The 10,000-nt window shown below is 37.8% G+C and overlaps 1 protein-coding gene across 1 annotated transcript in view; it reads left to right on the top strand.

The window, feature by feature from the left end:
* The first annotated feature begins 1,633 nt into the window (after nucleotides 1-1,633).
* LOC137971378 (uncharacterized) overlaps nucleotides 1,634-10,000 on the top strand; it is a 13,368-nt gene continuing 5,001 nt past the window's right edge. Inside the window, exons 1-2 of the mRNA XM_068818213.1 lie at nucleotides 1,634-3,029; nucleotides 8,661-9,786. Of these exons, the coding sequence (XP_068674314.1) occupies nucleotides 1,666-3,029; nucleotides 8,661-9,786 (2,490 nt within the window). The 5' untranslated portion in view covers nucleotides 1,634-1,665. The remainder of the gene's footprint in view (nucleotides 3,030-8,660; nucleotides 9,787-10,000) is intronic.

The following is a 10,000-nucleotide window of genomic DNA, read 5'->3' as shown; positions in this document are numbered from 1 at the left end:
TATTACAACAAATTGGTCGTTGGGTGCCCCTGTATTTGACGCTAAAATAGTGAAAGCGATGGGGTCTGCCAAAACAAAAAACCCTAAGTACGTAACGCCTTGTCACATCCGAAAGAGAAGACTGAGTGGGTGATCGTTACTTTTGTAGAAAAGCTTTAAAGAAAAATAATTGCATCCTGGGAAAACAAAATGAAGCTCTTTTATGATCAGATGGACGTTCTTGAAAAGATCCGTCGTCAAAAGTACACTTCCTAGAGTCGAACATCCATTACCGTCTCCAATGAATGTCACTCAAGCTCAGTAACAGGAACGAGACCAAACGTAACTTTTCAGGGTTAACATCAATTGCAAGCAAGCAAAAGCAACGCAATCTGGCAAAGAGCATCTAGCAGGCAAAGTATCTAAAGGATATGTGAGCCACTACAAGCACGACAAGCGCGTCAAGCTGATCAATCCATCCTCCACGCCGAATTTCACCTCACTTTTGCATATCTGATATTTCTGAATTGGTTATTATACTCAAATTTTGGACACTGTGTCCCAGGACTTGTGGGAAATGGTCATATTTGTTAAAACCATCCCAAGTGTATCGGCGGGTCTAATTTGCAGGTCGCAGGTTGCAGGGCGCGGGTTGGCAGGTCATTGTTTCACCAATACAGAAAGTATCCTAAACATTCTTAAAAGCTAACCTTAGGCCTAATTAGGCCTAAACAAAAGTTTTTAGGCCTAAGGTTAGCTTTTATGAATGTTTAGGATTCTTTTTGTATTAGTGAAACAATGACCTGCAACCTGCGACCTGCGACCTGCAAATTAGACCCGCCGCAATTGTATGGACATAGGACTCGAACCTGGGAATGTTGATTACTTTAACCCGTCACCTGACGGCTTGACCACCACACCACTAGCTGCTCAGGAACAATATTTAAAACACTATTAATTTGATAATGCTATATTTTCACCCGGGAAAACAATATTGAACACTACAAGAGATCGGTTACCAAACTTCCCGACAAAGCTAAACATTTTTTAAATCAAAGCTAATCCAGCTAAGGTCTAATTGCTCCTCGGCAATAATATTCTATGGGAGATATAAACAAATCGTTTTTTTGAGGGAGCGGTATCAATCTTCAGTGGTGAAGCGGAGTGAACCGTTTCCTATAGAGTCGAAACTCCGGGTTTCAAATCCTATCCACGGGTATGAATTTTAACTTCCTTTTTTTTCCTGCTACCACAAGTCCTGGGACACGGTGTCCGATTTTTCCTGATATACCTAATTTCGAGCAATTTTGAGAAAAATTCGAGGAGGAGGACATGTTTAGCAGGGCCCGGTTGTTCGAAAGCCGATTACCGTAATCCAGGATTAGCGTGAACTTTTGTTTCATGTTTTCAACTTTTTGGTGAAAGTTTCTTTTGGTTATTTTCTTTTTTCAAGATTGACTTCTTCTAATGTAAACTTTTGCCGAATATCAGGGTTAAACAGCATTTAGGAGTAGAGAAGTATGCTCCTGGGTTAATTTTTCATGTGAGATTAGCGTTAATCGGCTTTTGAACAAGCGGGCCTAGATGAATGTCTATAGGGAGACTATGAAAAGTTAGAATGGACGTTGCTCAGCAGTCATCCAGTCCCCAGCAGTCAAAACGGTGGATGTTCAGAAGGGCAGTTCAATGGATGAACTTAAAAGTTTAGCCTTCGAGGCTGTCTGTACACCTCTTTTACATCATACATTTAGCGTGTTCCATGCCATTTGCTTAGGAAAGGATGCAGGCATTTGCAAGGTGATTCTCTCCTGTAGTCCAAGTAAACTGGATACCGCTTTGGCGTTAAGGTGTGAGGTCAAGGGTTTATCTAGGGACAGCATTTACTATGGTTGTACGGCGAAAGATCTGGCAAAAAATAACGAAAATTTTTCACGTTTGTTTCAAACTATTGAAAGAGTTGAGGAAACAACGCAAGGACTTTCATTCATACACGAAGCTGCAAGAGCAGGAAGCGTCAGGCAGATCAAGAGAGTTTTAAGTCTCGGAGAAAACATCAACAAACCTTCACCAGTCCGTGACGATGCTCAGGCTACACCTCTTTTGCTTGCCGCGGCGTCCAATTCATTGGAAGTTGTACAATTTCTGATCAAAAACGGAGCAAGTATCCACGATAAGGACAGGGGTAGGAACGGTCTACTTCATTATGCTGCCGTGGGTGGCAACGTTGAAGTTGTACTTTACCTTCTTCGTAGTGGTTCATATGTAGATTGCAGATCAACCTGGGGAAAAACTGCTTTGCATGTGGCAGCAGCCAAAGGTCATGCCAATGTTTTAACTCTTCTTATTTCTAATGGAGCATATCTGGAATCTTCTACAGGATTTGGTGATACTGCCCTGTTGCTTGCAGCTGAGGAGGGCCATGAAACTTGTGTTAAAATGCTTGTACAAGGCAGTTGCAATGTCAACATTGCAAACATGGCTCTTTTCACTCCTCTCCATAATGCTGCAAGAGAAGGGCACTTTGAGATTGTGAACTTTCTTTTACAGCATGGCAGTCATATCAATGCAGTCAATATCAAAGGAGAGACACCATTGAGCTTGGCTGTGAGAAAAAAAGGGAACAAACATGTAGTGGCATTGTTGATTCAGAAAGGAAGTACAGTTAACAGAGCTGATAGAAATAGAAGGACACCTCTTCATTACACTGTGGACAAAGAAGTTGCTGAACTTTTGCTTCAAGCTGGAGGAAATATACATGCAATAGACTTTGAAGGCAAGACCCCACTTTTCTTCGCAGCTCTTGATGGCTGTGAAGAGGTTTTGAGGTTGCTTGTTGATGAAGGAAGCAATGTTAATGCATTTAGTTTTGCTAGGGACACAGCCCTCCACGAAGCTGCCCTCAAAGGTCACACCAATATTGCTCATTTGCTGTTACAGTATGGAGCATGCGTCAATGCTAGAACAGTAACAGGAGAAACTCCTTTATTCTTGGCTTCCATTGCCTCCAAAACTAAAATGAAAGAACTTTTACTTTCATTTGGTGCTGAATGAACCTATCTATTATCAGGTGGGGCAGGACAGGGGGGTCAAAACCTGCGCTTCCTGTACCTTGTTCACCCACTTCCCGTACCTTTATATCCTGGCTCCTGCCCTTTTCAGTCCTGCTTCCATCCCTTATAAATTTGGGAACTCAAAACGCATCTTGGTCATTTAGCTACGTGCCGGTAATTCTTAAGTGATGACGGCCTTATTTGTAACGCATTAATAGATGAAAACAAGTAGCATTTTGCATTTCTCTCCCGCTTCCAACTTGCAGTTCTGAGTTGTCTTGTGTTCTGATACTGATATGCGTTTACTGGGGCAGATCCAGGTTTTTACAAAATGGGGTCCGATTAAAGGCGGTGCCCCTGTTGGGGACCCAGGGAAATTTTGGAATTTTTAGTCCTCGGAAACGTGTTTCAGCAATCAGTCTGGAGTTTGTTGGGATCATAAAGTCATTAAAATATGGAAGTGGGATATGATGAACTTGCAATGAATTGTCACCACGTAGTGAAATCTTTAGTCTGTTCTGATTCACGGTCATAAGGAGCAAGCTCCCAAGAAGGTGTTCCATGCACGGACTTGTACCTTTCACTACAGCGCCAAAAAAGACTAAGACCTATTAAAATGGTTTTTGACGACATTTTTATAATCAAGTCGCGTTGCTTCGCTCATCTTGCAGCAGTTACGCGACAGCCGCTTCACATTTCATGACCTATGACACAACCATCGTGAAAGGGTTTTAAATTTCACCGGATGTAAGCCTGTTTTTCAGCCCCAGCGTTAATTTGTGTTTGCTTGATTGCTCATGCAAGTCAGATATCATTTGGGTTCTTGTTTTTAAAGTATTGTAACACATTAATAGATGAAAACAAGTAGCATTTTGCATTTCTTTCCCGCTTCCCGCCCTCTTAGAACTCCCGCATCCCACCCTTTCCTCTCCCGACTCCTGTACCCCCGTCCACTATCAGCTTTCAAATCTCCAATGAAAGTTATATAATTATTATTATAAACATTTCTTTTGTGTTGAATTGTTTTGCTTTACATTTTGAGACAAAAGAATAAATTTATTCACTGGCATATAATTTAAAATATTGCAATATGAAAACATTTTTGCCTTTGTCCATGGAACATTATCCTTGATTTTAGAGGAGAAGAGGGTTTATCACTTTTGTTTTATTGTAGAAGATTGTAGCATAACTAAATTCATTTATTTTCTCTATGTTGTTGATTTGAATGCAAAAGTTCTGAAATGGTGAATAGGAAGTGGTGTCCACGGTATTGGAAGCTTGCAGCTTCACCACTCACTGTTTCCCATTTTTGGAGCTTTTACAGTCATTTCAGTGATATTGGTGGTGTCCATAGGATAGGGTCTAGTTTCCGTAGACTCCAGTCACCTCACAACCTTGTGGTTACACTGTTTATAAATCAAAGAAAATTCTGTATAATTTTTGTTTTTGGTGTCATTTGAAACCGGAAGCACATTAAGTGGAGCTTCCATCCGTATTGGACCCTTGAGTCAACCCATTCCCGTATCTTTCTATTTTTAGAACTACTATATTTTGACGTATGTGATGTATGTGACTGAGAACATGGGTGAAGTGGTTCATATACATATGTGACGTAATAAATGGCTGACCATAGTAATAATATAATATCTGACCTGCTAATCATCATCATCATCATGACTTTATTATAGTGTCAAAGTAACTAATCGCCCTTTCTCACAGTCGGAGACTGTATTGCTAAGGGCGCAGCTCAACGTGGTCGGACTGAAGGAGCAGTGCTGCCAGCTAGGCGCTCGGCCCCTGAACACAACCCATGTATGACCTCGGAGCACAGCACCACAGCTACTGCACCTACTACAGCTACTACACCTGCTACAGCTACTACACGTACTACGGCTGGAGAGAGGTGCAGCATTGCGGTTTATCACTATATCATGACTAATTATCACTTATGATATATCAAGAAATATCTTGTATGTTTCTTGTAAGCAATGTTGATAATATCATGATTAATCAATGGTTTTATAAGGGACTGATTTTCTGATATTCCGCATTAGGCTTTTATCATATAAGCATAATTTATCATGATATTATCAGAATATTTAATTAAGTAAGAATTTCTTCTTCCTCCTGTGATAAAGTGATAAATCATGATATTATCAGAATATTTAATTAAGTAAGAATTTCTTCTTTCCCCTGTGATATAGTGATAAATCATGATATTATCAGAATATTTAATTAAGTAAGAATTTCTTCTTCCCCCTGTGATATAGTGATAAATCATGATATTATCAGAATATTTAATTAAGTAAGAATTTCTTCTTCCCCCTCTGATATAGTGATAAATCATGATATTATCACAACATTTTTATTAAGTAAGGTTTTCTTCTACCCGGTAATAGAGTGATCAATTGTGGTATTCTCCATCTTTATTAGAGAATTTTGATATTATCATGATATATCAAACATTATCACTGTCAGTGTCTGTTCTTCTTTGTTACATGATAAAATCACTTGCGTAAGACATGATTTGAGAATGAGAGTGATACATGATATTATAGCTTGCTATTCAGAAATATATTTTTCCATGCTATTCTCAAGATTTGAGAGTGATACTTTGATATCTCAATTTACCACTTTTTCAAATTAAAGATTTGATGGCGACAATTACAGAATTTGCAAGCGAAAATTATTGAGCAACTATCATGATAATCTCAAATGATAATGATAGTTTAATATTTGACATGCACATTATGATGAAAATGATTCCTCGATATTATCATTCTATTATCACCCAAATATCAATAAAATATCCAAATATCAAGTCTCAAACAAATAACATCCTATCAAGATATTTTGATAAACCGCAATACTGCACCTTAGTGTACGGCTACTACACTTACTACAGGTACTACATCTACCACAGCTACTACACAAAGTAACAACTATTATGTATATTACAGGTACTAAGCTACTACACATCGTAACAACTATATGATTGGTGGACGTCTATGTGATGGCTTGACATGAAGTACTTCCCGATACTCCGAAAACATGGCGGATTCCGCAAAAAGCTACGAAGGGATGGCTACTTTAGGCTGTAAATTATCTCTTTAATTCCGAATTACAATAACAAAAGGTAAGTTAGAGATGGGTCATTTTCACTGAAGGTATGGCAAAAGAAATTGATCGTTGATGAGAAGGCTTGCAAACCTTTATTGTCAATTTGCAACACTGCACGAGGAAACTAGCCGGACCCCAATCAGCATCTAATATCGTGTTGTCTTTCCAATGTATTATCAATCCTTACACCCTCTTTTCCAATCTTGACAAACGATGCAATAGAAAGAACGAAGTCTCACGTTTTTAACAAGTATGAATTGAAGTGTCACTATTGTTTCTTATAGGATCAAAAATCGCGTGGTCTTATGTTTTGTAATAATTATTTATATTTAAAAAAATACAACCACACTTTTGAATTTACAGAACATGTTTCGATGTTTCAAACATCATCTTCAGCCATAGTGAGTGTAACATTAAAATTTTTACTAGATAATTCGGATATTCTTTGTAGATTAAATGTTCGTTATAATATATAGTATCATTGTATTGATAGTTATATATATATATAAGAATTATCTTATAATGCTACACTCACTATGGCTGAAGATGATGTTTGAAACATTGAGACATGTTCCGTAAATTCAAAAGTGTGGTTGTATCTTTTAAAATATTACCGTAGTAACACTTGTGCTATCCAGACCATTTGGAAAAGTTAATAATTATTTAACTTAAAATGTCTTTACCGTCTTGGGCGTGTTTTGTAAGGGTTTATGCGATTTTCAGCAAGTTTAATTGTTGTTTAACAGCGTCGGTGTTTTCCCTATCTGTAATAACAATAATAATAATATCTGTATTTAGACTGAAAAGACCGATCAGCAAAATCAAAAGATTTGCTGGTATAAACCGGTGATCCATCTATATTAATCCACTTTCAAGTGCAGTTGTTTTCTTTTTCACTGATTCAGTGATTAATTTGCCCTACTGTCTTTGCAGTGTGAGCAGAGTCTCCTTTGATCTTTCTAAGTAAATCGGGAAGAGAAAGGAAGACTCTGCCAGCCTCCTAGACATTCCTTGATTTGCTGCTCATCCAAAGAAATGGATGAGTCAGTACAGTCTCAACTAGTCAAACTTGCTTTAATTTTTGCACATGATCGATTGCCACACGTCATCAATATTTCTTAAAATTTACAGCCTGGCAATTTGTAAGTGTCTAAATTTTCATGAGTATTTCCTTCATATGTCGGTTATAGAAACTGGTCTACCAGAAACCTATAAATTTTTCAGTGTAAACTGTCTTGAGTTTCCAAGGAAATGATTCCTTGGTTGTCGTGTGTTTGCCAGAGTTGTTCGAAAATATACCTGACTGTTTGTTTTCGTTTTATATGTTTTTGTCGTTACTTGTCATGTGTGACTGACACGGAATACATTGAATTTTTAATACATGCTCAATACAAATGTTGAGGCGGCTGGCAAAGTTTTCCTTCCTCTTCCTGACTTATCTAGGGAGATTGAAAGGAGACTCTGTTCGCAAGGTATTAGGTCTTAACCCATTTCATAAATGTGTGTGGTCAGGTTTCTAGTATATACCTATAATATACCTTGAAATCATTGCTACCCTTATTCAACCAACGCTAAGCCAACCAGTCCTAAAACTAACCCTAACATAACTTAAAGTGGTACTCTGATCAAAAAATCATTTCCTTTTTTTCTTCAGATTTTGAAAGCATGTTCGCTTAACACCTAACTGGCAAAATTTTGAGCTTTGAGTTTTATCCAAAGGCTGTTTATTTTGAGTGTAAGTTTTGGATTTCATGGTCCGCCATTACTCATGTTCAAAACTGGCCGATTGGACCTCAGAGGGTTGGATCTAGAGAAAATGACGTCATTTACTCACTAGCTTAAAATTTCAGTGTGTAAACGCAATTTATTATATATGCAAAACACAGGTTGAAAAGTCTGAAAGCCCGAAACTCCCGTGCTGCATATTAATTGGGCCGTGTACACACGCATTGCATTCTTAAACTAGTGAGTGTTTGACGTCATTTTCTCCTCGACCCAGCTCTCTCAAGATTTTAAAGTTAGTAATGGCGGACCAATAAGTAAGAAAATTCCAGCAAAAATAAACAGGTGTCTTTATAAAATCAGAACTTAAAACTTGGGTGAGTTAGTGTTTAGTTAACATAGTTTTGAAATCCAAAGGAAAAACAAAAATTTTTTTTGGTCGTAGTACCACTTTAAATGACTTATTGAAAAATGATGGGTTGCATTGCTTGGTGATACCACTGTGTTCTGGCATGGCAGATGATTTTGTTTGAGTCAGCCATGTGTGTTTTGCTTTCAATAATACTAGATCTCTCCAATTTAGACCTCACCACTCTTGCAGGAAATCTTGTTTTGGTTCTTTCAATCTACATTGTCCGTTGGTTGGTCAGTGGGGAGGGGGTGGTGTAAGTCTAAAAACAGGCCATACTCCTGTTTGAGTCATGTCTTTGTCTCGGGAGAAAAATATGTTGATTTTGTATGGTTTGTTTCAAAGACATTTTGAATTAATTTTGCTCTTATTGTTACCAGCAATAATATTTGGGTTTGCCTAGAGTGGAAGGAATTCCTGACAATCATGGTTAAAATAAAAGAGAAAGGAAGAAAAGGACTGTACAAGAAAGATTCAATAGTTGAAGGAGAACAGTGCAAAGAGAATGGAAGATCTCATAAGCAAAAAAGTGAGGTATTTTCACAAAAATGCAAAGTTTTTAATGAAAGAGAAACCCCTGATCTTTACCATGGTAGGAAACAGAAGAAGAATAAAGAAACAAATTATTGTGGTGAGGATCAGTCTTTTGATGGCAAAGCACAGGCAATAGACCATGATGGAAAAGCAAAGAAACCAAAATATGAGATTGGTAGCAGCAAGACGAAATGTAGACAGGATGACAGCAAACTTGTGGGTGTAAACAGCAAAGATTGCCAGGAAATGGCTCCTGATTTAGATAAAAATGCAGATAACAAGAAAAAAAGGAAACGAAACAATTTTGAAAGTGATAATGAAATGTCATATCTGGGTAACAGTAAAGTCACTGAGGAACCAGGTTTTGTGAGGAAGAAGAAGAAGAAGAAAAAGGAGAACTCAAAAATACAAGAGGGTCATCGCGACAGTATTCAGTCTTCCGATGGCAAAGAAAGTCATGATGAACAGACAAAGAAACCAGAGAATGGTATTGGCAGGAAAAGAAATAAAAATAAACAGAAAGAAAGGAAACCTGAAGGTGACAAAGATTTCAAAATGCGAGATGGCCAGGAAATTGTTCCTGGTTTGGACAAAAATGCTAAAGACAAGAAAGATAGAAAACGAAAAGAGACAGAAAGTCATCCTGTCTCTGAAAGCAAGGAGAATGCTGATTTTGAAATGTCAGATGTTGGTCGTGAGAAAGCTACAAAGAAATTGGGTCTTATGTCGAAGAAAAGAAGGGAGAAGAATAAGGAGTATTGGAAGAAGAGGGCTGAGTTAAGAAAGAAGAAGATCAAGAAGAAGAAAAAGAAGGAAGTACAAATAGAAGTTAATCAGTCAAAAATAGAATCCTTTCCTGGCATCCACCCTAGTCTGTTCTACTTACATACATGGTATACCAACAGAGAACATTGGAACTTCCGGAAAGTGCGTCAAGTTTGGCTTCTACAAAACATGTTTGATCAGGAAAAGGTAAGTCAAATTTGTGAAAATGTGTCCTCTTACAACTCTTACCAAGATTAATATTCCTGTTTGATGTCATTTTTTGTATAAATTAAAAAGGAGTTTCTTTTCCTTGCACCATTGAAGATACTTGTTGTCAATTCAAAATGTAACGGTGGGTAAATTAGCAGCGGGTCTAAAACACAGGTTACATTCCACAGGTCACTCGTTGCAGGTCATTGTT

Source organism: Montipora foliosa, chromosome 9 (genome assembly GCF_036669935.1).
Source record: "Montipora foliosa isolate CH-2021 chromosome 9, ASM3666993v2, whole genome shotgun sequence".
In the NCBI taxonomy this organism is placed as follows: domain Eukaryota; kingdom Metazoa; phylum Cnidaria; class Anthozoa; order Scleractinia; family Acroporidae; genus Montipora; species Montipora foliosa.
The sequence above is the reverse complement of the archived record's forward strand: the minus strand, read 5'-3'. Positions and strand labels throughout refer to the sequence as shown.